The following is a 27,949-nucleotide window of genomic DNA, read 5'->3' as shown; positions in this document are numbered from 1 at the left end:
AGTTAGGGGCTGCCATCATGTGCCACACTGCTGGTGGTGGGGGATGGGGTGTTTGCACTGTGCTGGAGCTACACTGCCTGTGGCAATGGGTTAGGGGCTCTGTCAGACACTGCACGGCCAGTGGCAGGTGATGGAGGTTTCAGTGATAGTGGTGGTCTCTGAGAGAGGAGGTCCTCCTCTCCCCAGAATCTAAACTCTAAAGGGCCATCTCCTGCGTGGCGGGCACGTGTTTCTGTGAAAATCCTGATCACAGCGTGGCACCCAGACCCATCATGGTTCCCAGGCCCAAGCCCTCACAATTTGTGTTGCAGAGACTGCCAAGGATGCCCAGGCATGCAGTAGCAGACACCATGGGGTGACAGGGCCCTGTGGGTGGAGGTCTCAGGAATGGGAATTGGCACTTTGGTGGGGAGGGCTGTTTGGGTCTGAGTTTCTGTCGCTCCTGCTTCCAGAGCATAGCCTGGGTGGTCCCAGTGGTTCCTATGGAGCGGGAAGCCCAGGCACCATGGTGTCTCCAGTCTCCACTTTCTAGCCAGTTTGGGCCAAAAAGAGATGCTGTGGACTTTGGAGGGTGGGTGTGAGTGCCTTCACTGAAACTGGCCCATGCCACCCAGCATGACAAGGTGGGGGTCTAACACTACCACTCTCTGTGTCCCATTCTAGGCTTTTCTGGCTTTGCCCGCCCAGCTGCTCCATGCCAGGAGAAGGAAGAGCCATCTGCTGCATGCTGGAGGCTGGAGCCTGTGGCACCACGGCTCGCCTCGCTGCAGTGGGTGGCAGCGATGGAGACTGCAGAGTGCCAGAGAGGTAGGAGCATGGCTGGCTGCCACCAGGGCAGGGACATGGGTGCAGAGGTAGCCAGGTGGCAGCCTCTGAGGTGGCCTCGGGCCCTTGGTCCCCTGCTTCTGGTTACGGCAGGCAGAGCTGGGGTTGCCACCGCTTCTGCCACGCCATGTGCAGTTGGCAGCTGCAGTTCAGCCCGTGGCAGAGGGTGGCAGTGCAGGTCCCAGACCTGAGTGAGGCCTGAGGGTCGTAGAATACTCCCCTCCCAGCCTAGGATCTGCTCCTCTTTGGTGGCTCCCTGAGTGCTGGGCTGCAGGTCTCTACACTCTGCGGCCACTGGAATGGGGCTGAGTGCCACTTCCTGCCCTCCTGTAGCTGGGGCTTCACTGCCTCCGTTAGGGCCACGGTGGCATCTGGCCCCTGGTTCTGTGCTGCTGGCCGCTGTATGCATATCCAGGATTGCCACCGCTGCTGATGTGCACCATATGCAAGGGGCAGCTGCAGCTAAGCCCATGGCATTGGCTGGCAGGGATAGTCCCAGAAGACCCGAGGGCTGTCCAGACTTTCCTCCCAGCCTAGGGCCCCTCTTTCTTGGCCTATGCACAGAGCGATGGGTAGTGGTTGCTGGGTGCTGTGCAGCTGCTGGATCCTCGAGGCCGACTGGCCAAATCCTGCTTTCCTGCAGGAGCAGGGCCGACTGCCTGTGTGACGAGCTGCGGAGACTTCTGGCCCTGGGATCCTCACTGTGGTGGAGCAGGAGGGCAGTGTCAGTGGTTGTCACTGTGGCTGCTGCATGGCCATGTGCAGGTGGCAGCTGCAGCTGAGCCCAAGGCAGAGACTGGCTCTAGATGGCCTGAGAATTGCCCAGTACACCACCTAGGATCCATCTTCCTTGCCCCTGCCTAGAGTGTGGGGTCTGGGCGCTGGGTGCTGTGCAGTCTCGAGGGTGGGGCTGAGCGCCGGTTCCTGCCCTCCTCCTTTTCCTTTTTGGCCCTGGTCCAGGGTGCTGGTTGTGGGTGCTGGGTACCCTGCAGCCACTGGGGCACGACTGGGCACCAGTCCTCCTCCTGCTGCGAGACCTGATTAAAGTGCCACAGCAGGGTCTGGCCCTTGGGTCTCCATTGCTGGTGGAGATGGGCAGGATCAAGGGTTGCCACCACTGCTGCCGCATGCCATCTATAAGTGGCAGGTGCAGCAGAATGCACGGAAGGCCACAGGGCTGGTCTCAGACAGCCTGGGAGTCACCCAAGGCACCTCCCCCCATGCTAAGATCTGTGCTTCCTTTGCCCAAGCCCAGAGTGTGGGGTCCTGGGCTCTGGGCCCACTGAAGCCTCCGCCAGGATAAGGCTGAAGGCCGGTTTCCACTCCCTTGCAGCTGCATTGCCGACCACCTAAATTAGGCACCATGGTGACATTTGGCCCTGGGTTTCCTGCTGCTGGTGGTGGAGGACAGGGCCAGGGGTTGCCACTGATACTGACTTGCACCATTTCTAGGTGGCAGCTGTGGCTGAGCCCATAGCAGATTCTGGTAGGGCTGCTCCCCGAGGGCATGAGGATCGCAGAGTGTACTGCCATCCTGCCCGAGGGTCCACTTTTCCTTGGGCCTGGCCCAGAGCACAGGTTTGTGGGCACTGGGCACTGTGCAGCCACAGAGTTTTGACTGAGTGCCTCCTGCCCTCCTGCACCTGCGGGCTGACTGTGGCAGTATCTGGTCCTGGGTTCCATGCTACTGGGGCCAGTGCCCAGGGTTGCCACCGCTGCTGCCCTCTGCATGTACTGCAATAGTCTGGTAGCTGAGCCAGCTACTGAGTGCCTGACAGAACTGGTGGTGTAGACAGTGTGGATAGGCTACACAAAGGGAAATTCATGGCCCCAGGCGGGGCAATTGGGATGGTGTAAGATTTCATCATGCTCCATGGAATGGCACGCAAATGAAAACTGAATGTTTTATTTCTGGAATTTTCCATCTGATATTTTTGGGATGTACACAGGGAACTGAAACTGCAGAAAGCTACACTGTGGGTAATGGGAAACAAATGTGCCTCTTAGTTTTTATATTAGTTTTCTGTGGTTGATGTAGTGATTACTACTCACTTAGCCACTTAATACAAATTTATTATCTTTATTTCTGGAGGTTTGAGTTTGAAATACATCTTACTAGGATAAAATCAGGATATTGTCAGGGCTACATTCCTTTGGAGATGCTGGGGAAGAATCTGTTTCCTTGCTTTGTCCAACTTCTGTAGAGGCTGCCTGCATTCCTTAGCTCATAGCCCCTCTTCCATCTTCAAAGGCAATGGTGTAGCATCTTCAAATCTCACTCCTAACTCTCCTACCTTCCTCTTCCGTCATTTTTTTTTTCCTCAAGACAGGGTCTTACTCTTTTCTTCAGTCTGGGGTGCAGTGGCATGATCATGGCTCAGTGCAGCCTTGACCTACATGGGCTCACATGACCCTCCCACTTTAGCCCCCCACTCCCAGGTGTGTACTACGACTCCCTGTTAATTGTTATTATTATTTTGTATATATCATAGAGACAGGGTTTTGCCATGTTGCCCAGGCTGATCTTTTTAAAAATATTTTTTAAGTTTTACTTTGAGTTCAGGGGTACATGTGCAGAACATGCAGGTTTTTTACACAGATATACATGTGCCATGGTGGTTTGCTGCAGGTGTCAACCTGTCATCTAGATTTTAAGCCCCGCATGCTTTAGGTATTTATCCTAATGCCCTCCCTCTCCTTTCCCCTACCCCAGACAGGCCTCGGTGTGAGATGTTCCCCTTCCTGTAACAATGTGTTCTCATTGTGCAACTCCCACTTATAAATGAGAACATGCAGTGTTTGGTTTTCTGTTCCTGTGTTAGTTTGCTGAGAGTAATGGTTCCCAGCTTCATCCATGTCCCTGCAAAAGACATGAACTCATTCTTTTTTATGGCTGCATAGTATTTCATGGTGTACATGTGCTGTATTTTCTGGACCACCAAGGCTGGGAAGGCAGATTCTCACTTGATTTCCACCTTTTCCGCTGCCTTCTCTTCCCTCTGCTGTCTTCTCCCTTTCCTTCTGTTCTTTGGAGAAAATAGGTCTGCAGCAGCCACTGAACTTTGTCTTGCGTTGTGTTCTACTCTTGGTCACACTTCCTTTCTTTCTCCTTCCACATTGCCTGGCTGATTTTTCATATCATCTCCTTGAGAAGGCTTTTTGACGTCCTTAAAAATCTCAAAAGTGAATTTCTGCTTATGGTTTAAATGGTTGCCATTGTCAGCAGGGGTCAGTGATGACCCACCCATCTCCTACACTACTTCTCTTTGCTCTCTGGTTCTCACATTTGATTCTGTTTTCTCCCACTTCCTTGTTTTTTTGGGTAGTACCAGCCTGCCCTGATCTCTACCATGTGAATGGAGGGAAAGCTAAGCCATCCTTCGTGGCTTTCCAGTGAGCCAGCAGGTGGATCTTCAGACCTTCCTGCCTGTGTGGGCATCCAGAAAACTTTTGGGCTGTGTTGCCATGGAGACAATGGAGTATTTATTGTACTACCTTCCTTAGACTTTCTTATGCAACCTGCCCTCTTTTCCAGATTGCTGTGATGCTGCAGGGAAGTTTCTTAAATTAATCTTGTCAAAACAGCCTTCGAATCCTTTTGGAGCAGGAATTTCTTTTTAATCTCACAAGACACAAACTGTTAAAGGGAAGAATTAGGAACAAAGACAATGCGGGGGGACTGGAGAGAACTGGGAGAGCATTTAGAGAAAAGCAGGGAAATGACTGTTGGGTTGGAAAATGGGAGCGTGGATAAGTGGTGAGAGGAATGGGGATTATTTAACTGGGACAGAGAGGCTGACAGGTGACCTAGTAATAGGCTTCCAGTTTGTGGAGGGTTTGCACAGGGAGACTGGCTTCCCATTACCAGGGGAAAAAAGACACTGAAAGTGGGAGGTAGGGGAGCCTGAGGCTGAGGAAGAACTTCTAATCACAGGGCCCATTAATTATAGCAAGGCAGAATGGATCACAGTTCTTTGCCGAGTAGTCTTCCCAGACAAGAGCAGCACTGGGATGGTGGTAGGGCTTTCTGTGAGTCATCTGGTGCAGAGCTTCCTGATCAGTTGTCCTCAGGTAGTAGCAAGATGGCTGCCTCAGCATCTCCAGGGACACATGGTAAAAATACAATTTTCTGTGCCCTACCCAGACCTTCTAGTTTAGAATTTCTGGGAGGAAAGTTCAGTTGCCTGTATTCTTACACACCCCCCCCCACCCCCGGAGAAATGTAGAACTAACTCATGGAGAACCAAGAGACTGGTGATGTGGAGAAACAGGAAACCCCTCCCCCAGATCCCTCTGATGTTCCCTGTAGCATCCTGCTAGTGCTTCCACTGCCCATGAGTTGCTCCAGAGCCCAGGCTACACCTGCCCTGGTGACTCTGTCCAGCATCCCTGCTGGGCCACTTGGAATGGCAAAGCTGCCCAATAGCTCTGAAGAACCCCTGTGGCTCTCCTTAATCACAAGGGTGCTGGGAAAAATGCTCATTCCATATTTTTGTTCTACACTTCACTGGCAGTCACTGAAGTCTTAGGTGGCTGTTCTGTGTAGTTTTTCCAATGCCAAGGGGTCCCCCAGACACAACTGCTGCCCCAAGGGGGCTAGAATGGAACGAGCCTGGGAGTCAAGAGATGGTATCACTCTTGAGCCTGGGCAGGCTGCTTTACCTCTCCCCGTCACAGTTTCTTCCTCTGGAAAAGGAGGCACCCAGCCTGGACAATCTCTAAGGTCCTTCCAGCATTACCTTTCTGTCTCTACTGGCCATTCAAAGAATTGCAATGCTTGAAGAGTATAAAGTCGTAGATTCAGTGTAATACTTTGTAGTGAAATATATTGAATTCAGTGTTTTTTTCTTTATATAACTTATATTGGGAGCGTTGAAAAGGATGAGGGAAAATACACGAATACACCCGACTCCAGTGAGCTCAGCTTGTTTGTGGGCCTGTCATTCACAATGCGTGACCATGCACAAGCTCTCTCATCCCTTGGTGGCAGCAAACCAAACTACACATGCTGTTCTTTGGCCTCAGAACAGTTTTTTGTATGTTTTAAATGTGTAGCTTGGAATCAGTGAATATTGGTAATGGGAATACTAGGAAGGTTGGGGGGCTGGAATCATCATTTCACACACTTACCTGCTTGTTTCCTGCTGAATTCAAGATTGCAGCGTTACTTCAAAAAAAAAAAAAAAGCTCCAAAGTCAATTATTAATTTTTATTAATTTTTCTTGTAAGCCTTTGGGACCAGCCACTTAAAAAATAATAATGAAATGTTAGTATAAGAAAAATTGCTAGCTGCCTATCCCAACCCTCTATCTTAGTAACTGAACTTAGTTCAAGGCACATTGCTGCCTACACTGTAATAGTAGATTTTCCAGTATCCTGTATGGCCAGGTCAGTTGTGGACAATGATAGAGATAAATTACTATAAGCTATTATTTAAGGAAGTCTTTTTTAAAAAGAAAGAAAAGGATTCTTTTTCCTTTCTCCCTTACTCTATTTCTCCTTCTTTCCCTTCTTCCTCCCTCCCTTCTTCCCAGAATGCAGTTGTAATGGCTGGAGTTCCAGCAGCCGTTTTAGACCATAACATGGAAATCAAGCATTGAGGATGGCAAAGCGAAAAGCTAAAAGCCTGAGACAGGATTGACCATGGGGCTGCCATCCCACCCCAGAACTCTCTCCCTTCAAACATGTTTTATGTGATAAAAAAGTAAATCCACTAATATCATTTGTTTTACTTATGCAGCTAAACCAAATTCTAATGAATCCATATAAGTTCATTCTGAGCAGATGGTGCTCAGAGCAAGATGGAGCTCAGAGTGCTTGGAGCACTGAGCAAGATGGAGCTCAGAGCACATGGAGCTCTGTGCAAAATAGAGCTCAGAGCAGATGGAGCTCTAAGCAAGATAAAGCTCAGAGCAGATGGAGCTCTGTGCAGATGGAACTCTGAGCAAGATGAAGCTCAGAGCAGGTGGAGCTCTGTGCAGACGGACCTCTGAGCAAGATGGAGCTCAGAGCACATGGAGCTCTGAGCAAGATAGAGCCCAAAGGACATGGAGCTCTGAGCAAAATAAAGCTCACAGCAGATGGTGCTCTGTGCAGATGGAACTCTGAGCAAGATGGAGTTCAAAGCAGACGAAGCTCTGAGCAGATGGAGCTCTGAACAAGATGGAGCTCAGAGAAGATGGAGCCTTGAGCAAGATAGAGCTCAGAGCAGATGGAGTTCTGAGCAGATGGAGCTCTGAGCAAGATGGAGCTCTAAGCAATGTGGAGCTCAGAGCAGATGGAGTTCTGAGGAAGATGGAACTCAGAGCAGATGGAGTTCTGAGCAAAATTGAGCTCTGAGCAAGACAGAGCTGAGAGCATATGGAGCTCTGAGCAGATGGAGCTCAGAGCAAGATAAAGCTCAGAGCAGATGGAGTTCGGAGCAGATGGAGCTCTGAGCAAGATGGAGCTCTGAGAAAGCTAAAACTCAGAGCATATGGAGCCTCTGTGCAGATGGAATCCTGAGTAAGACAGAGCTAAGAGCAGATGGAGCTCTGAGCTGATGAAGCTGTGAGCAAGATAAAGCTCAGAGCAGATGGAGCCATGAGCAAGATAGAGCTCAGAGCAGATGGAGCTCAGAGAAGATGCAGCCATGAGCAAGATAGAGCTCAGAGCAGATGGAGCTCTGAGCAGATGGAGCTCTGAGCAAGATGGAGCTCAAAGCAGATGGAGCTCTGAGCAAGATGGAGCTCAGAGCAGATGGAGCCCTGAGCAGATGGACCTATGAGCTAGATAAAGCTCAGAGCAGATGGAGCTCAGAGCAGATGGAGCCATGAGCAAGATAGAGCTCAGAGCAGATGGGGCTCTGAGCAGATGGAGCTCTGAGCAAGATGGAGCTCTGAGCAGATGGAGCTCTGGGCAAGGTAAAGCTCAGAGAAGATGGAGCTCTGAGCAGATGGAGCTCTGAGCAAGTTAAACCTCATAGCAGATGGAGCTCCAAGAAACATGGACCTGGAAGCAATTGGAGCTCCAAGAAACATGGACCTTGGAGCAGACGGAGCTCTGAGCAGATGAAGCTCTGAGCAAGATGGCGCTCTGAGCAGATGGAGCTCTGAGCAAGATGGAGCTCAGAGCAGATGGAGTTCTGAACAAGATGGAGCTCAGAGAAGATGGGAGCTCTGGGCAAGATAAAGCTCAGAGCAGATGGAGCTCAGAGCAGATGGAGCTCTGAGCAGATGAAGCTCTGAGCAAGATGGAGCTCTGAGCAGATGGAGCTCTGGGCAAGATAAAGCTCAGAGCAGATGGAGCCATGAGCAAGATAGAGCTCAGAGCAGATGAAGCGCTGAGCAGATGGAGCTCTGAGCAAGATGGAGCTCAGAGCAGATGGAGTTCTGAGCAAGATGGAGCTCAGAGCAGATGGAGCTCTGAACAAGATGGAGCTCTGAGCAGATGGAACTCTGGGCAAGATAGAGCTCAGAGCAGATGGAGCTCAGAGCAAGTTAAACCTCAGAGCAGATGGAGCTCCAAGAAACATGGACCTTGGAGCAGATGGAGCTCTGAGCAGATGAAGCTCTGAGCAAGATGGAGCTCTGAGCAGATGGAGCTCTGGGCAAGACAAAGCTCAGAGCAGATGGAGCAATGAGCAAGATAGAGCTCAGAGCAGATGGAGCTCAGAGAAGATGGAGCTCTGGGCAAGGTAAAGGTGAGAGCAGATGGAGCTTTGAGCAAATGGAACTCTGAGGAAGATGGAGCTTAGAGCAGATGGAGCTCTAAGCAAGATAGAGCTCAGGGCAGATGGAGTTCTGAGCAAGATGGAGCTCAGAGCAGATGGAGCTCTGAACAAGATGGAGCTCTGAGCAGATGGAACTCTGGGCAAGATAGAGCTCAAAGCAGATGGAGATCAGAGCAAGTTAAACCTCAGAGCAGATGGAGCTCCAAGAAACATGGACCTTGGAGCAGATGGAGCTCTGAGCAGATGAAGCTCTGAGCAAGATGGAGCTCTGAGCAGATGCAGCTCTGGGCAAGATAAAACTCAGAGCAGATGGAGCTCAGAGCAGATGCAGCCATGAGCAAGATAGAGCTCTGAGCAGATGGAGCTCTGAGCAGATGGAGCTCTGAGCAAGATGGAGCTCAGAGCAGATGGAGTTCTGAGCAAGATGGAGCTCAGAGCAGATGGAGCTCTGAGCAAGATGGAGCTCAGAGCAGATGGAGCTCTGAGCAAGATGGAGCTCAGAGCAGATGGAGCCCTGAGCAGATGGAGCTCTGAGCAGATGGAGCTCTGAGCAAGTTAAACCTCAGAGCAGATGGAGCTCCAAGAAACATGGACCTTGGAGCAGATGGAGCTCTGAGCAGATGAAGCTCTGAGCAAGATGGAGCTCTGAGCAGATGGAGCTCTGCGCAAGACAAAGCTCAGAGCAGATGGAGCAATGAGCAAGATAGAGCTCAGAGCAGATGGAGCTCAGAGCAGATGGAGCTCTGGGCAAGGTAAAGGTGAGAGCAGATGCAGCTTTGAGCAAATGGAACTCTGAGGAAGATGGAGCTTAGAGCAGATGGAGCTCTAAGCAAGATAGAGCTCAGGGCAGATGGAGCCATGAGCAAGACAGAGCTCAGAGAAGATGGAGCTCTGAGCAAGATGGAGCTCTGAGCAGATGGAGCTCTGGGCAAGATAAAGCTCAGAGCAGATGGAGCTCAGAGCAGATAGAGCTCTGAGCAAGATGGAGCTCAGAGCAGATGGAGCGCTTTGCAAGATGGAGCTCTGAGCAGATGGAGCTCTGGGCGAGATAAACCTCAGAGCAGATGGAACTCTGAGGAAGATGGAGGTCAGAGCAAATGGAGCTCTGAGTAAGATAGAGTTCAGAGCAGTTGGAGCTCAGAGCAGATGGAGCCATGAGAAGATGGAGCTCAGAGCAGATTGAGCTCTGATCAGATGGAGCTCTAAGCAAGATGTAGCTCTGAGCAGATGGAGCTCTGAGCAAGATGGAGCTCAGAGCAGATGGAGTTCTGAGCAAGATGGAGCTCAGAGCAGTTGGAGCTCTGAACAAGATGGAGCTCTGAGCAGATGGAACTCTGGGCAAGATAGAGCTCAGAGCAGATGGAGCTCAGAGCAGATGGAGCTCAGAGCAGATGAAGCTCAGAGCAGATGGAGCTCAGAGGAGATGGAACTCAGAGCAGATGGAGCTCTGAGCAGATGGAACTGTGAGGAAGATGCAGCTCAGAGCAAATGGAGCTCTGAGCAAGATACAGCTCAGAGCAGATGGAGCCATGAGCAAGATAGAGCTCAGAGCAGATGGAGCTCTGAGCAAGTTAAACCTCAGAGCAGATGGAGCTCCAAGAAACATGGACCTTGGAGCAGATGGAGCTCTGAGCAGATGAAGCTCTGAGCAAGATGGAGCTCTGAGCAGATGCAGCTCTGGGCAAGATAAAGCTCAGAGCAGATGGAGCCATGAGCAAGATAGAGCTCAGAGCAGATGGAGCTCTGAGCAGATGGAGCTCTGAGCAAGATGGAGCTCAGAGCAGATGGAGTTCTGAGCAAGATGGAGCTCAGAGCAGATGGAGCTCTGAGCAAGATGGAGCTCAGAGCAGATGGAGCCCTGAGCAGATGGAGCTATGAGCAAGATAAAGCTCAGAGCAGATGGAGCCATGAGCAAGATAGAGCTCAGAGCAGATGGAGCTCTGAGCAGATGGAGCTCTGAGCAAGATGGAGCTCAGAGCAGATGGAGCCATGAGCACGATAGAGCTCAGAGCAGATGAAGCTCAGAGCAGATGAAGCTCTGAGCAAGATACAACTCAGAGCAGTTGGAGCTCAGAGCAGATGGAGCCATGAGCAAGATAGAGCTCAGAGCAGATGGAGCTCTGAGCAGATGGAGCTCTGAGCAAGTTAAACCTCAGAGCAGATGGAGCTCCAAGAAACATGGACCTTGGAGCAGATGGAGTTCTGAGCAGATGAAGCTCTGGGCAAGATAAAGCTCAGAGCAGATGGAGCTCAGAGCAGATGGAGCCATGAGCATGATAGAGCTCAGAGCAGATGGAGCTCAGAGCAGATGGAGCTCTGGGCAAGGTAAAGGTGAGAGCAGATGGAGCTTTGAGCAAATGGAACTCTGAGGAAGATGGAGCTTAGAGCAGATGGAGCTCTAAGCAAGATAGAGCTCAGGGCAGATGGAGCCATGAGCAAGATAGAGCTCAGATCAGATGGAGCTCTGAGCAAGACGGAGCTCAGAGAAGATGGAGCTCTGAGCAAGATGGAGCTCTGAGCAGATGGAGCTCTGGGCAAGATAAATCTCAGAGCAGATGGAGCTCAGAGCAGATAGAGCTCTGAGCAAGATGGAGCTCAGAGCAGATGGAGCGCTTTGCAAGATGGAGCTCTGAGCAGATGGAGCTCTGGGCAAGATAAACCTCAGAGCAGATGGAACTCTGAGGAAGATGGAGGTCAGAGCAAATGGAGCTCTGAGCAAGATAGAGTTCAGAGCAGTTGGAGCTCAGAGCAGATGAGCAGATTGAGCTCTGATCAGATGGAGCTGTAAGCAAGATGTAGCTCTGAGCAGATGGAGCTCTGAGCAAGATGGAGCTCTGACCAGATGGAGCCCTGAGCAAGTTAAATCTCATAGCAGATGGAGCTCCAAGAAACATGGACCTGGGAGCAGATGGAGCTCCAAGAAACATGGACCTGGGAGCAGATGGAGCTCTGAGCAGATGAAGCTCTGAGCAAGATGGAGCTCTGAGCAGATGGAGCTCTGGGCAAGATAAAGCTCAGAGCAGATGGAGCTCAGAGCAGATGGAGCCATGAGCAAGATAGAGCTCAGAGCAGATGGAGCTCTGAGCAGATGGAGCTCTGAGCAAGGTGGAGCTCAGAGCAGATGGAGTTCTGAGCCAGATGGAGCTCAGAGCGGATGGAGCTCTGAACAAGATGGAGCTCTGAGCAGATGGAACTCTGGGTAAGATAGAGCTCAGAGCATATGGAGCTCAGAGCAGATGGAGCTCAGAGCAGATGAAGCTCAGAGCAGATGGAGCTCCGAGCAGATGAAGCTCAGAGCAGATGGAGCTCTGAGCAGATGGAACTCTGAGTAAGATGGAGCTCAGAGCACATGGAGCTCTGAGCAAGATGGAGCTCTGAGCAGATGGAACTCTGGGCAAGATAGAGCTCTGAGCAGATGGAGCCATGAGCAAGATAGAGCTCAGAGCAGATGGAGCTCTAAGCAGATGGAGATCTGAGCAAGTTGGAGCTCTGAGCAGATGAAGCTCTGAGCAAGATGGAAATCTGAGCTGATGGAGCTCTGTGCAAGATAGAGCTCAGAGCGGATGGAGCCATGAGCAAGAGAGAGCTTTGAGCAAGATGGGGCTCAGATCAGTTGGAGCTCTGAACAAGATGGAGCTCAGAGCAGATGGAGCTCTGAGCAGTTGAAGCTCAGAGCAGATAGAGTTCTGAGCAGATGGAGCTCTGAGTAAGATGGAGAGCTCTGAGCTCGATGGAGCTCTGAGCAAGATGGATCTCTGAGCAGATGGAACTCTGGGCAAGATAGAGCTCAGAGCAGATGGAGCTCAGAGCAGATGGAGCCATGAGCAGATGGAGATCTGAGCAAGTTGGAGCTCTGAGCAAGATGGAACTCTGAGCTTATGGAGCTCTGTGCAAGATAGAGCTCAGAGCAGATGGAGCCATGAGCAAGATAGAGCTCTGAGCAAGATGGAGCTCAGAGCAGTTGGAGCTCTGAACAAGATGGAGCTCTGAGCAGATGGAGCTCTGAGCAAGATGGAGCTCTGGGTAAGATAAAGCTCAGAGCAGACGGAGCTCTGAGCAGATGGAACTCTGACGAAGATGGAGCTTAGAGCAGATGGAGCTCTAAGCAAGATAGAGCTCAGGGCAGATGGAGCTCAGAGCAGATGGAACTCTGAGCAAGATGGAGCTCAGAGCACATGGAGCTCTGAGCAAGATGGAGCTCTGAGCAGATTGCACTCTGGGCAAGATAGAGCTCAGAGCAAATGGAGCTCAGAGCAGATGGAGCCATGAACAAGATAGAGCTCAGAGCGATGGAGCTCTGAGCAGATGGAGCTCTGAGCAAGATGGAGCTCAGCAGATGTAGCACTTAGCAAGATGGAGCTCTGAGCAGACGGAGCTCTGGGCAAGATAAAGCTCATAGTAGATGGAGCTCTGAGCAGATGGAACTCTAAGGAAGATGGAGCTCAGAGCAAATGGAGCTCTGAACAAGATACAGCTCAGAGCAGACGGAGCTCGGAGCAGATGAAGCTCTGAGCAGATGGAGCTCAGAGCAGATGGAGCTCTGCGCAGATGGAACTCTGAGCAAGTTGGAGCTCAGAGCACATGCAGCTCCGAGCAAGATGGAGCTCTGAGCAGATGGAACTCTGGGCAAGATACAGCTCAGAGCAAATGGAGCTCAGCAGATGGAGCCATGAACAAGATAGAGCTCAGAGCAGATGGAGCTCTGAGCAGATGGAGCTCTGAGCTAGATGGAGCTCAGCAGATGTAGCACTTAGCAAGATGGAGATCTGAGCAGATGGAGCTCTGGGCAAGATAAAGCTCAGAGTAGATGGAGCTCTGAGCAGATGGAACTCTGAGGAAGATGGAGCTCAGAGCAAATGGAGCTCTGAACAAGATACAGCTCAGACCAGATGGAGCTCAGAGCAGATGGAGCCATGAGCAAGATAGAGCTCAGAGCAGATGGAGCTCTGAGCAGATGGAGCTCTGGGCAAGACGGACCTAAGAACAGATGGAGCTCTAAGCAAGATGGAGCTCAGGGCAGATGGAGCTCAGAGCAGATGGAGCCATGAGCAAGATAGAGGTTAGAGCAGATGGAGCTCTTAGCAAATTGAGCTCTGAACAAGATGGAGCTCAGAGCAGATGGACCTCTGGGAAAGATAAAGCTCAGAGCAGATGAAGCTCTGAGCAGATGGAACACTGAGGAAGATGGAGCTCAGAGCAGATGGAGCTCTGAGCAAGATACAGGTCAGAGCAGTTGGAGTTCAGATCAGATGGAGCCATGAGTAAGATAGAGCTCAGAGCAGATGGAGCTCTGAGCAAGATGTAGCTCAGAGCACATGGAGCTCTGAGCAAGATGGAGCTCTCGGCAAGGTAAAGCCTGCTCAGATGGAGTTCTGAGCAAGTTAAATTTCAGAGCAGGTGGAGCTCCAAGAAAGATGGACCTTGGAGCAGATGGATCTTTGAGCAAGATGGAGCTCGGAATAGATGGAGCTATGAGCAGGTTAAGCTCAGATTAAGTTCAGAAAAGAAGGAGCTCCAAGTATGATGGAACTTTAAGGTGTAAGGTGGAGCTCAGAGCTAGATGGAAATTGGACTTAAATCTCAGAGCAGATGGAGCTCAGAGCAAGATGGAGCTCAGAGTGATTGGACCTCTGAGCAAGGTGGAGCTCAGAGCAGATGGTTTTAAGAGCGAAATGGAGCTTGGGGTGATAGGAGCTCAGGGCAAGATAGAGCTCGAGCACATGGAGCTCTGAGCAAGATGGAGCTCTGAGCAGATGGAACTCTGGGCAAGATAGAGCTCAGAGCAGATGGAGCCATGAGCAAGATAGAGCTCAGAGCAGACGGAGCTCTGAGCAGATGGAGATATGAGCAAGATGGAGCTCTGAGCAGATGCAGCTCTGAGCAAGATGGAACTCTGAGCTGATGGAGCTCTGTGCAAGATAGACCTCAGAACAAATGGAACTCAGAGCAGATGGAGCCATGAGCAAGATAGAGCTCTGAGCAAGATGGAGCTCAGAGCAGTTGGAGCTCTGAACAAAATGGAGCTCTGAGCAGATGGAGCCATGAGCAAGATGGAGCTCAGAGCAGATGGAGCTCTGAGCAAGCTGGAGCTCAGAGCAGATGGAGCTCTCGGTAAGATAAAGCTCAGAGCAGATGGAGATCTGAGCAGATGGAACTCTGAGGAAGATGGAGCTTAGAGCAGATGGAGCTCTAAGCAAGATAGAGCTCAGGGCAGATGGAGCTCAGAGCAGATAGAGCCATGAGCAAGATAAAGCTCAGAGCAGATGGAGCTCTGAGCAGATGGAGCTCTGAGCAAGATGGAGCTCAGAGCAGATGGAGCTATGAACAAGATGGAGCTCTGAGCAGATGGAACTCTGGGCAAGATAGAGCTCAGAGCAAGATGGAGCTCAGAGCAGATGAAGCTCAGAACAGATGGAGCTCAGCAGATGGAGCTCTGAGCAGATGGAACTCTGAGCAAGATGGAGCTCAGAGCACATGGAGCTCTGAGCAAGATGGAGCTCTGAGCAGATGGTTCTCTGGGCAAGATAGAGCTCAGAGCAAATGGAGCTCAGACCAGATGGAGCCATGAACAAGATAGAGCTCAGAGCAGATGGAGCTCTTAGCAGATGGAGCTCTGAGCAAGATGGAGCTCAGCAGATGTAGCACTTAGCAAGACGGAGCTCTGAGCAGATGGAGCTCTGGACAAGATAAAGCTCATAGTAGATGGAGCTCTGAGCAGATGGAACGCTGAGGAAGATGGAGCTCAGAGCATATGGAGCTCTGAAAAAGATACAGCTCAGAGCAGATGGAGCTCAGTGCAGATGGAGCCATGAGCAAGATAGAGTTCAGAGCAGATGGAGCTCTGAGCAGATGGAGCTCTAGGCAAGACAGACCTAAGAGCAGATGGAGCTCTGAGGAAGATAAAGCTCAGAGGAGATGGAGCTCTGAGCAAGATGGAGCTCAGAGCAGATGGAGCTCTGAGCAAGATGGAAATCTGAGCAGATGGAGCTCTGGGAAAGATAAACTCAGAGCAGATGGAGCTCTGAGCAGATGGAACTCTGAGGAAGATGGAGCTTAGAGCAGTTGGAGCTCTAAGCAAGATAGAGCTCAGGGCAGATGGAGCTCACAGCACATGGAGCTCTGAGCAAGATGGAGCTCTGAGCAGATGAAACTCTGGGCAAGATAGAGCTCACCAGATGGAGCTCTGAGCAAGATGGAGCTCTGAGCACATGGAGCTTTGAGCAAAATAAAGCTCAGAGCAGATGGAGCCATGAGCAAGATATATCTCAGAGCAGATGGAGCTATGAGCAAGATGGAGCTCTGAGCAGATGGAACTCTGGGCAAGTTCGAGCTCAGAGCAGATGGAGCTCAGAGCAGATGGAGCCATGAGCAAGATAGAGCTCAGAGCAGATGGAGCTCTGAACAAGATGGAGCTCTGAGCAGATGGAACTCTGGGCAAGATAGAGCTCAGAGCAGATGGAGCTCTGAGCAGATGTAGCTCCGGGCAAGGTAAAGATGAGAGCAGATGGAGCTCTGAGCAAATGGAACTCTGAGGAAGATGGACCTTAGAGCAGATGGAGCTCTAAGCAAGATAGAGCTCAGGGCAGATGGAGCTCAGAGCAGATGGAGCCATGAGCAAGATAGAGCTCAGAGAAGATGGAGCTCTGAGCAAGACGGAGCTCAGAGAAGATGGCGCTCTGAGCAAGATGGAGCTCTGAGCAGATGGAGCTCTGGGCAAGATAAAGCTCAGAGCAGATGGAGCCATGAGCATGATAGAGCTCAGAGCAAATGGAACTCTGAGCAAGATGAAGCTCAGAGCACATGGAGCTCTGAGCAAGATGGAGCTCAGAGCAGATGGAGCTCTGAACAAGATGGAGCTCTGAGCAGATGGAACTCTGGGCAAGATAGAGCTCAGAGCAGATGGAGCTCAGAGCAGATGGAGTTCAGAGCAGATGAAGCTCAGAGCAGATGGATCTCTGAGCAGATGGAGCTCTGAGCAAGATGGAGCTCAGAGAACGTGGAGCTCTGAACAAAATGGAGCTCTGAGCAGATAGAACTCTGGGCAAGTTCGAGCTCAGAGCAGATGGAGCCATGAGCAAGATAGAGCTCAGAGCAGATGGAGCTCTGAGCAAGATGAAGCTCTGAGCAAGATGGAACTCAGAGCAGATGGAGCTCTGAACAAGATGGAGCTCTGAGCAGATGGAACTCTGGGCAAGATAGAACTCAGAGCAGATGGAGCTCAGAGCAGTTGGAGCTCAGAGCAGATGAAGCTCAGAGCAGATGGAGCTCTGAGCAAGATGGAGCTCAGAGCACGTGGAGCTCTGAGCAAGATGGAGCTCTGAGCAGATGGAACTCTGGGCAAGATAGAGCTCAGAGCTGATGGAGCTCAGAGAAGATGGAGCCATGAGCAAGATAGAGGTCAGAGCAGATGGAGCTCTGAGCAGATGGAGCTCTAGGCAAGACGGACCTAAGAGCAGATGGAGCTCTGAGGAAGATAAAGCTCAGAGCAGTTGGAGCTCTGAGCAAGATGGAGCTCAGAGCAGATGGAGCTCTGAGCAAGATGGAACTCTGAGCAGATGGAGCTCTGGGAAAGATAAACTCAGAGCAGATGGAACTCTGAGGAAGATGGAGCTTAGAGCAGTTGGAGCTCTAAGCAAGATAGAGCTCAGGGCAGATGGAGCTCACAGCACATGGAGCTCTGAGCAAGATGGAGCTCTGAGCAGATGAAACTCTGGGCAAGATAGAGCTCAGCAGATGGAGTTCTGAGCAAGATGGAGCTCTGAGCACATGGAGCTTTGAGCAAAATAAAGCTCAGAGCAGATGGAGCCATGAGCAAGATGTATCTCAGAGCAGATGGAGCTATGAGCAAGATGGAGCTCTGAGCAGATGGAACTCTGGGCAAGTTCGAGCTCAGAGCAGATGGAGCCATGAGCAAGATAGAGCTCAGAGCAGATGGAGCTCTGAACAAGATGGAGCTCTGAGCAGATGGAACTCTGGGCAAGATAGAGCTCAGAGCAGATGGAGCTCTGAGCAGATGTAGCTCCGGGCAAGGTAAAGATGAGAGCAGATGGAGCTCTGAGCAAATGGAACTCTGAGGAAGATGGACCTTAGAGCAGATGGAGCTCTAAGCAAGATAGAGCTCAGGGCAGATGGAGCTCAGAGCAGATGGAGCCATGAGCAAGATAGAGCTCAGAGCAGATGGAGCTCTGAACAAGATGGAGCTCTGAGCAGATGGAACTCTGGGCAAGATGGAGCTCTGAGCAGATGGAGCTCTGGGCAAGATAAAGCTCAGAGCAGATGGAGCTCAGAGCAGATGGAGCCATGAGCAAGATAGAGCTCAGAGAAGATGGAGCTCTGAGCAAGACGGAGCTCAGAGAAGATGGCGCTCTGAGCAAGATGGAGCTCTGAGCAGATGGAGCCCTGGGCAAGATAAAGCTCAGAGCAGATGGAGCTCAGAGCAAATAGAGCTCTGAGAAAGATGGAGCTCAGAGCAGATGGAGCGCTTAGCAAGATGGAGCTCTAGGCAAGATAAACCTCAGAGCAGATGGAACTCTGAGGAAGATGGAGCTCAGAGCAAATGGAGCTCTGAGCAAGATACAGCTCAGAGCAGTTGGACCTCAGAGCAGATGGAGCCATTAGCAAGATGGAGTTCAGAGCAGATGGAGCTCTGAGCAAGATGGAGCTCTGAGCAAGGTGTAGCTCTGAGCAGATGGAGCTCTGAGCGAGATGGAGCTCTGAGCAGATGGAGCTCTGGGCAAGGTAAAGCTCAGAGAAGATGGAGCTCTGAGCAGATGGAGCTCTGAGCAAGTTAAACCTCAGAGCAGATGGAGCTCCAAGAAACATGGACCTTGGAGCAGATGGAGCTCTGAGCAGATGAAGCTCTGAGCAAAATGGAGCTCTGAGCAGATGGAGCGCTGGGCAAGATAAAGCTCAGAGCAGATGGAGTCATGAGCAAGATAGAGCTCAGAGCAGATGGAACTCTGAGTAAGATGAAGCTCAGAGCACATGGAGCTCTGAGCAAGATGGAGCTCCGAGCAGATGGAGCTCTGAACAAGATGGAGCTCTGAGCAGATGGAACTCTGGGCAAGATAGAGCTCAGAGCAGATGGAGCTCAGAGCAGATGGAGTTCAGAGCAGATGAAGCTCAGAGCAGATGGATCTCTGAGCAGATGGAGCTCTGAGCAAGATGGAGCTCAGAGCACGTGGAGCTCTGAACAAAATGGAGCTCTGAGCAGATAGAACTCTGGGCAAGTTCGAGCTCAGAGCAGATGGAGCCATGAGCAAGATAGAGCTCAGAGCAGATGGAGCTCAGAGCAGATGGAGCTCTGAGCAAGATGAAGCTCTGAGCAAGATGGAACTCAGAGCAGATGGAGCTCTGAACAAGATGGAGCTCTGAGCAGATGGAACTCTGGGCAAGATAGAGCTCAGAGCAGATGGAGCTCAGAGCAGATGAAGCTCAGAGCAGATGGAGCTCTGAGCAAAATGGAGCTCTGAGCAAAATGGAGCTCAGAGCACGTGGAGCTCTGAGCAAGATGGAGCTCTGAGCAGATGGAACTCTGGGCAAGATAGAGCTCAGAGCTGATGGAGCTCAGAGAAGATGGAGCCATGAGCAAGATAGAGCTCAGAGCAGATGGAGCTCTGAGCAGATGAAGCTCTGAGCAAGATGGAACTCTGAGCAGATGGAGTTCTGTGCAAGATAGAGCTCAGAGCATATGGAGCTCAGAGCAGATGGAGCCATGAGCAAGATAGAGCTGAGCAAGATGGAGCTTAGAGCAGGTGGAGCTCTTAACAAGATGAAGCTCTGAGCAGATGGAGCTCTGAGCAAGATGGAGCTCTGGGCAAGATAGAGCTCTGAGCAGATTGAGCTCTGGGTAAGATAAAGCTCAGATCAGATGGAACTCTGGGCAAGATAGAGCTCAGAGCAGATGGAGCTCTGAGCACATGGAGCTCTGAGCAAGATGGAGCTCTGAGCAGATGGAACTCTGGGCAAGATAGAGCTCAGAGCAGATGGAGCCATGAGCATGATAGAGCTCAGAGCAGATGGAGCTCTGAGTAAGATGGAGCTCAGCAGATGGAGCACTTAGCAAGATGGAGCTCTGAGCAGATGGACCTCTGGGTGAGATAAAGCTCAGAGTAGATGGAGCTCTGAGCTGATGGAATTCTGAGGAAGATGGAGCTCAGAGCAAATGGTGCTCTGAGCAAGAAAGAGCTCAGAGCAGATGGAGCTCAGAGAAGATGGAGCCATGAGCAACATAGAGGTCAGAGCAGATGGAGCTCTGAGCAGATGGAACTTTGGGGAAGACGGGCCTAAGAGCAGATGGAGCTCTGAGCAAGATAAAGCTCAGAGCAGATGGAGCTCAGAGCCAGAAAAAGGTTAGAGCAGATGGAGCTCTGAGCAGATGGATCTCTGAGGAAGATAAAGCTCAGAGCAGATGGAGCTCAGAGCAGATGGAGTCATGAGCAAGATAGAGCTCTGAGCAAGATGGGGCTCAGAGCAGTTGGAGCTCTGAACATGATGGAGCTCAGAGCAGATAGAGCTCTGAGCAGATGAAGCTCAGAGCAGATGGAGCTCTGAGCAGATGGATCTCTGAGCAGATGGAGCTCTGAGTAAGATGGAGCTCTGAGCAAGATGGAGCTCTGAGCAAGATGGAGCTCTGAGCAGATGGAACTCTGGGCAAGATAGAGCTCAGAGCAGATGGAGCCATGAGCAGATGGAGATCTGAGCAAGTTGGAGCTCTGAGCAGATGAAGCTCTGAGCAAGATGGAACTCTGAGCTTATGGGGCTCTGTGCAAGATAGAGCTCAGAGCAGATGGAGCTCAGAGCAGATGGAGCCATGAGCAAGATAGAGCTATGAGCAAGATGGAGCTCTGGGCAAGGTAGAGCTCACAGCAGTTGGAGCTCTCAGCATATGGAGCTCTAAGCCAGATGGAGCTCAGGGCAGATGGAGCTCAGAGCAGATGGAGCCATGAGCAAGATAGAGCTTAGAGAAGATGGAGCTATTTGCAGATTGAGCTCTGAACAAGATGGAGCTCAGAGCAGATGGAGCTCTGAGCAAGATGGAGCTCAGAGCAGACTGAGCTCTAATCAAGATTGAGCTCTGAGCAGATGGAGCTCTGGGCAAGGTAGAGCTCAGAGCCGTTGGAGCTCTGAGCAGATGGAGCTCTGAGGAAGTTGGAGCTCTAAGCCAGATGGAGCTCAGGGCAGATGGAGCTCAGAGCAGATGAAGCCATGAGCAAGATAGAGCTTAGAGCAGATGGAGCTATTGGCAGATTGAGCTCTGAACAAGATGGAGCTCAGAGCAGATGGAGCTCTGGGCAAGGTAGAGCTCAGAGCAGTTGGAGCTCAGAGCAGATGGAGCCATGAGCAAGATAGAGCTATGAGCAAGATGGAGCTCAGAGCAGTTGGAGCTCTGAACAAGAGGGAGCTCTGAGCAGATGGAGCTCTGAGCAAGATGGAGCTCTGGGCAAGATAGAGCTCAGAGCAGATGGAGTTCAGAGCAGATGGAGCTCAGAGCAGATGGAGCCATGAGCAAGATGGAGCTCTGAGCAGACTGAGCTCTGATCAAGATGGAGCTCTGGGCAAGGTAGAGCTCAGAGCAGTTGGAACTCTCAGCATATGGAGCTCTAAGCCAGATGGAGCTCAGAGAAGATGGAGCCATGAGCAAGATAGAGCTTAGAGCAGATGGAGCTATTAGCAGATTGAGCTCTGAACAAGATGGAGTTCAGAGCAAAAGGAGCTCTGAGCAAGATGTAGCTCAGAGCAGACTGAGCTCTGATCAAGATGGAGCTCTGAGCAGATGGAGCTCTGGGCAAGGTAGAGCTCAGAGCAGTTGGAGCTCTCAGCATATGGAGCTCTAAGCCAGATGGAGCTCAGGGCAGATGGAGCCATGAGCAAGATAGAGCTTAGAGAAGTTGGAGCTATTTGCAGTTGAGCTCTGAACAAGATGGAGCTCAGAGCAGATGGAGCTCAGAGCAGATGGAGCTCTGAGCAAGATGGAGCTCAGAGCAGACTGAGCTCTAATCAAGATTGAGCTCTGAGCAGGTGGAGCTCTGGGCAAGGTAGAGCTCAGAGCCGTTGGAGCTCTCAGCAGATGGAGCTCTGAGGAAGTTGGAGCTCTAAGCCAGATGGAGCTCAGGGCAGATGGAGCTCAGAGCAGATGAAGCCATGAGCAAGATAGAGCTTAGAGCAGATGGAGCTATTGGCAGATTGAACTCTGAACAAGATGGAGCTCAGAGCAGATGGAGCTCTGAGCAAGATGTAGCTCAGAGCAGACTGAGCTCTGAGCAAGATGGAGCTCTGGGCAAGGTAGAGCTCAGAGCAGTTGGAGCTCTCAGCAGATGGAGCTCTGAGGAAGATGGAGCTCAGCGCAGATGGAGCTCTAAGCCAGATGGAGCTCAGAGCAGATGGAGCCATGAGCAAGATAGAGCTCAGAGCAGATGGAGCTCTTAGCAGATTGAGCTCTGAACAAGATGGAGCTCAGAGCAGATGGAGCTCTGGGCAAGGTAGAGCTCAGAGCAGTTGGAGCTCTCAGCAGATGGAGCTCTTAGGAAGATGGAGCTCAGCGCAGATGGAGCTCTAAGCCAGATGGAGCTCTGAGCAGATGGAGCCATGAGCAAGATAGAGGTTAGAGCAGATGGAGCTCTTAGCAGATTGAGCTCTGAACAAGATGGAGCTCAGAGCAGATGGAGCTCTGAACAAGATGGAGCTCAGAGCAGATGGAGCTCTTAGCAAGATGTAGCTCAGAGCAGACTGAGCTCTGAGCAAGATGGAGCTCTGAGCAGATGGAGCTCTGGGCAAGGTAGAGCTCAGAGCAGTTGGAGCTCTCAGCAAATGGAGCTCTGAGGAAGATGAAGCTCAGCACAGATGGAGCTCTAAGCCAGATTGAGCTCAGGGCAGATGGAGGTCAGAGCAGATGGAACCATGAGATAGAGCTTAGAGCAGATGGAGCTCTAAGCAGATTGAGCTCTGAACAAGATGGAGCTCTGAACAAGATTGGGCATGGAGCCAATAGAACTCAGAGCAGATGGTGCTCAGAGCAAGATGGCGCTCTGAGCAAATTGTGCTCCGCACAAGATGGAACTCAGAGTAGATGGTGCTGAGAGCAAGATGGGGTTCTAAGCATTTAGTACTCACAGCAAGATGGAGCTTAGAGTGATTAGAGCTCAGAACAGATGGGGCTCACAGAAATTGCTTCCATGCAGATGGTAATCAGAGCAATCTGGAGCTCCAAGTAGATGGTGCTCAGAACAAGATGAACCTCAGAATGATCAGAACTCTGAGAAAAATTAAGCTCTGTGCAGATGGTGCTTAAAGTGAGATAGAGCTCAGAGTGATTGGAACTCTGAGCAAGATGGAGCTAGGACGAGATAGAGCTTTGAGCAAGAAATACCTCCAAATAAGATCAAGCTTGCAGAAGTTGTTTCTTGGTGTAAGATGGAGCTCAGAGCAAGTTGGAGCTTGAAGTGATTGGAACTGTGAACATTGCTCTGAGCAGTTGGAACTATGAGCAAGATGGATCTCTGATCAAGAAGGAGCTCTAAGCAAGATGGAGCTTGGAATAGACAGTGCTTGGTTTTAGATGGAGCTCAGATTAGAGCTCCAAGGAAGATGGAGCTCAGAGCAGACAGAGCTCTGAACAAAAAGGAGCTCCAAGCAAAATGGAACTTGGAGCAAATGTTGCTTGGTGTAAGGTGGAGCTCAGGGCAGATGGTGATCAGAGCCAGATGGAGCTCAGAGGACATGCTGCTCACAGTAGTAAGGTGGAGCTTTGAGCAGACGGTGCTTTGAGCAAAATGGAGCTGGAAGTGACTGGAAATCTTAGCAAGGTGGACCTAGGAGAAGATGGAGCTCCGAGAAGACGGCGCTCAGAGCAAGGTGGAGTTTGGAGTGATTGGAGCTCTGAGAAAGATGGAGCTTGAAGCAAATGCAACTCCAAGTAGATGAAACTGAGCAGATGGTGTTCAGAGCAAAATGGAGCTCAGAGTGATGGGAGCTCTAAGCAAGATGAGCTCAGAGCAGATGGAGCTTCAAGCAGATGGTGCTCAGAGCAAGATAGAGCTTGGAGTAATTGGAGTTTCAAACCAGTTGGAGCTCAGATCAGATAGAACTCTGAGCAACAAGGAGCTCCAAGCAAGATGGAGCTTGGAGCAGATGTTGCTGGTGTAAGATGGACCTCAGAGCAGATAGTGCTTAGAGTTAAGAGGAGCTCGGAGTGATTGGCACTCTGAACATTGCTCTGAACAATTGGAGCTCTGAGTAAGATGCAGCTTGGAGTAGATAGAGCTCTGAGCAAAAATGAGCTCTAAGCAAGATGGAGTTTGGAGGAGATGTTGCTAGGTTTTGGAGCTCAGAGCAAAATGGAGCCCATAGTGATTAACAGCTCCAAGCAAGGTGGAGCTCAGAGCACATGTTGCTCAGAGTAAGATGAGCTCCAACCAGATGGTGCTCAGAGCAAAATGGAGCTGGGAGTGATTGGATCTCCCAGCATGATGGAGCATAGAGTGATTAGAACTCCCAGCAAGATGGAGCTCAGAGTAAATGGATCTCTGACTAGATGAAGCTCCGTGTAAGATAAATGTCTATGCAAATGGTGTTCACAGAAAGGTAGTGCTTGGAGTGATTGGAGCTCTGAGCAAGATGAAACTTGGAGCACGTGGAGCTTGGAATAAATAGAGCTTGAAGCAAGAAGGATCTCCAAGCAAGATGGAGCTTGCAGCTGATGTTGCTCAGTGTAAGATGGAGCTCAGAAAAGATGATGCTCACAGGAAAATTGAGCTCAGAGTGATTGGCACTCCAAACATTGCTCTGAGCCATTGGAATTTGGAGTAGATCATGCTCAGAGCAAGACGGTACTCAGAGTGATTGGATCCAAGCTTGGGAGCTTGGAGAAGATGGAGCTCAGAAAAGATGATGCTTAGGGTAAGATGGAGCTCTGGGCAGCTGATGCTCAGAGCAAAATGGAGCTCAGAGTGATTGGAGCTCCAAGCCAGCTGGAGCTCAGAGCAGATGGACATGGAAAAGAGACACATTACTTGTAGTATATTTCATTCATTCATGGTGACTTTTTAAACAGCACACACATTATTTAGACATCATTTGGGAAAAAATAAACACTCAGCATTTATGTTTTGCAGTCTTACAGAAGGAAATTCTAGCAGATTTTACTACCAAACTTCTAGTGAAGGAACAGACCAGATATTGATTGGCCACATATACTATGATGCCAGTCCTAGATTCACCTTTCAGTGGAAAGTTTAATGACAGTTTAGGTCTCAACAGAATACGTAATCCAAGAGAAGACTTAAGGATTCCTACGTCAAGCTCATTGTCTTCAAATATCAGAATGGAGAACTACTTATCAAAGGTTAGTTATGGTATCTTTTCTTTAGTTTTCAGATTTCTAATATAATTCTTGTATTTTTCTGTTAACAGATCAGAGAAGGTCCAGGAGCACATTAGAGATCTTATAGACCAGGCCTCTCATCTTTGGTAAAGGGATATTAAGAGTTGGTCTTCATTCTCATAGCTCTTCCCTTTGCTGGTACCCCTGGCCTCTATCTTCCTTCTCCTTTCTGAGCCTTGCTCTCTGAATCTTCTCAGTTTATTTCCTCCCACCTAGAAACCATCAGATTTCAAATGGTCTTGTGATGGGGATATCAACCTCTTTCTTTCCCTCCAGGACAACCAAGTCCCTATATGTCTCCTCTGGACAGCACGGGCAAAATCTTCTAAGAGACAACAATCGTCAAAACCTCCTCACCATGACAGCAAGCAAGGAGGAAGGACCCTGAAGACCCTCGATGCCTGTTTTCAGCAGGAAGTAGCTACAGAGAATGACATCTGCCCTATCTCCCAAAAGATTTCTGGGTCCCAAACACTTGAGGGAGAAATGTAAGAGTAGACAGTCTGTATCTATGTTGGAAAGAATCCCCCAGAACACCTCTTTGGATGCTCAGTACTCCATCTTCAAACTGTCAGAATGTTGTTAACTAGATCATGATAAGGAAAAAAGGCAAAGGGGAATTTCTGAGAGCTGAGCAGGCACAATGAGTACAAAATTGACTGCTATACCTTCCCAGGGTGGTGGTGAAGGGGAATTCCTGAGAGCTGAGCAGGCACAATGAGTACAAAATTGACTGCTATACATTCCCGGGGTGGTGGTAGTATGCAGTGCCACCATTAGGAAGGATTTATATTGATTGTTTCCCATGCATGTGCATTAAGCACAGTAAGGGAGGATCCCCCGAACTTTGGTGAGAACTGGGCAAAGAAATAACTGAGGCAATAGAAGATAACAATGCAGAATGTCATGGGGATGTTTCCAGCAGGGTCAGCCCCCTCCTCTCTTGGAGTGTATTTGTACTTTCCCAATAAAACTTCTCTTTATTTACAAATTGGTGTTTAGTGGAAATTCTTTCTTCCACGAAGACAACCAAGGATCGCCCGGGTAACATGTTCATGTGATTTCACTCATAGTAAGAGTCTATTTTTGGGGACCTCAAAGTGAATCCAATAATGACAAGGAGTATCAATTACAGAGTTGGTAAGGAAAAAAATAGTTCAACTATGCTTGACTTATTAAGAAACTTATCTAGGTTTTGACTAGTTTTTACTAGGGGAAAATCACAAAAGCCAGGTGCAGTAATGCACAACTGTAGTCCCAGCTACTCCAGAGGCTGAGGCAGAAAGATTACTTAAGCCCAGGAGTTCAAGGATGTACTGTGAAATGATGGTGCCAGTGACCAGACACTACACCTTATCATTGCAGCCTGAGCAACAGCATGACCCTGTCTCTTGAAAATATTAATTATAAAACATTTGTTTTGACAAAAATAATTAAATTGTAAGTTTTTGATTATAGTTATTTAAAAAATTCAGTCAATGCACTTTAACATAGTTTTGATGGTATTTTTATGATCTCAATGCCCAGAAAAGTAATAAAAGCCCATGTTAAATGAGGTCTCAAACTTCTTTCTTCACCTGGGTTCACGTACTAGCACATCGTAAAAAAGCAAATCTGATGATTTTAGGAAAGCATTGCAGCAGATAACTTAGAACAAATTAAATAGTTGTTCTGATACATAAATTACAAACTCCCTGCTAGCAGATATAAAAAATCTTATTGCTTTGTGCTATTTCTCTACAAAAATAATATGATGAGAGTCTAAGTGCTTTAGAGTCATGAATTCTTGTCATGGGGTGAAAAAAGAAAATGAAAACTTCTGTAAATTAAGCACGATGAAAATGTAAATGTTCTTTGTTGTTGCCAGCAAAATCAGGTAGTATGTCATTTTACAAGCTGACAAGAGTATACAAATGAAGATTTATGGTTTGCCAAGGCATGTTAGGCTTAATACATGATTTAAAATTATTCTGTTGAGATGGAAAGGTGTGGTTCCATAAGCACTGCAGGGTGCCTTGAAAGAATTTTAATATGCTTGCTGTCTACTAAATTCTTAAATTATAGAAAGAAGATGATGTTTGGAGTTGTTAGTGTAAATTTATTTTATTTTTAATTTTTAATCTTTTTAAAATTTGTTAATGAGAGCTTCTTATGTTGCTCAGGTTGGCCTTGAACTCATAGCCTCACCTCCTCAAGCGCCAGGACAACTGGCCAGAGCCACCGCGGTTCCCGATGTAAATTGATTTTAAACAGTGATGAACTTTCTGGATGCTTCTTTCATGTTGGATTTTAATATTTTATTTTCAAGCAGAAGCCATTTTCGTCATTCTGTGATGAGCTAAAGGATGGTGTAACAACAAGTACTCAGTGAAGATATCTGGAGAGTAGTGCATGAATATTATATCTATCCAATGCTGTTAGACTGCTTCTTGCAAATAGCATTTGTCATGTCCACCAGAGCCAGAAAGGTAGAAGAAAAAGCTGTTTTCCACCAAATATTGGCAAAAATCTGGAGAGGGGAGTGGATACATATGTAAAGCTCATCTACAGAAAACCACTGTGGAGTGTAAAGTGTGTGGGTCCTTTACAGGCAAATATGGTTCCATACTATGAAGACCAGAAGAGATTGTGTTCATGTAAACATAATATAGTGATAACTTGCTTCTAGAAAACATGGAAACAAATGTCACAATTCAGGTGCTTTAAAAACCTGGTGAACCGCCTCCACACAAATAGTTCTAGGCAACATATTTGAAATAGCTAAATATTTGCCTTATGACTTTAAGCATATTGGGTTTCAGAAATGAAAAATAAGTCAGTATTCTGAGATGAGAGTAGGTGATAAAATGAAAATTGAAACCAAGCACTTTTATCATGTGTTCTTCTTGTGGAGAATTCAAAAACTAAAGAGATCCCAGGAACATTTTAATAACAAAGTGCCATGAGGAATTTTTCTGTTTCTTTTGGCCTTGAAGACCAAAATGATTATTCCGTGACAGCTCTCACTTACAGAACAGTAAGATACGTGGAAT

At 49.3% G+C, this 27,949-nt stretch overlaps 1 protein-coding gene across 7 annotated transcripts in view; it reads left to right on the top strand.

Moving 5' to 3' along the window:
* Positions 1-25,908, top strand: part of LOC144578489 (uncharacterized) — a 29,969-nt gene extending 4,061 nt beyond the window's left edge. The window contains exons 4-7 of one of the 7 annotated variants that reach the window (XR_013524354.1): positions 664-807; positions 6,360-24,878; positions 24,947-25,003; positions 25,194-25,908. Coding sequence is in view for 2 of the 7 variants with exons in the window: in XM_078343937.1 (XP_078200063.1) it covers positions 664-807; positions 24,947-25,003; positions 25,194-25,305 (313 nt within the window). In the remaining 5 variants the exon portion in view is untranslated. Of the gene's footprint in view, positions 1-663; positions 24,879-24,946; positions 25,004-25,193 lie in introns of all 7 variants that reach the window. The other 6 variants (XR_013524351.1, XR_013524355.1, XR_013524352.1 and 3 more) reach the window with 6 other exon arrangements.
* The last annotated feature ends 2,041 nt before the right edge of the window (positions 25,909-27,949 follow it).

Source organism: Callithrix jacchus, chromosome 12 (assembly GCF_049354715.1).
Source record: "Callithrix jacchus isolate 240 chromosome 12, calJac240_pri, whole genome shotgun sequence".
Classification (NCBI taxonomy): domain Eukaryota; kingdom Metazoa; phylum Chordata; class Mammalia; order Primates; family Cebidae; genus Callithrix; species Callithrix jacchus.
The sequence above is the reverse complement of the archived record's forward strand: the minus strand, read 5'-3'. Positions and strand labels throughout refer to the sequence as shown.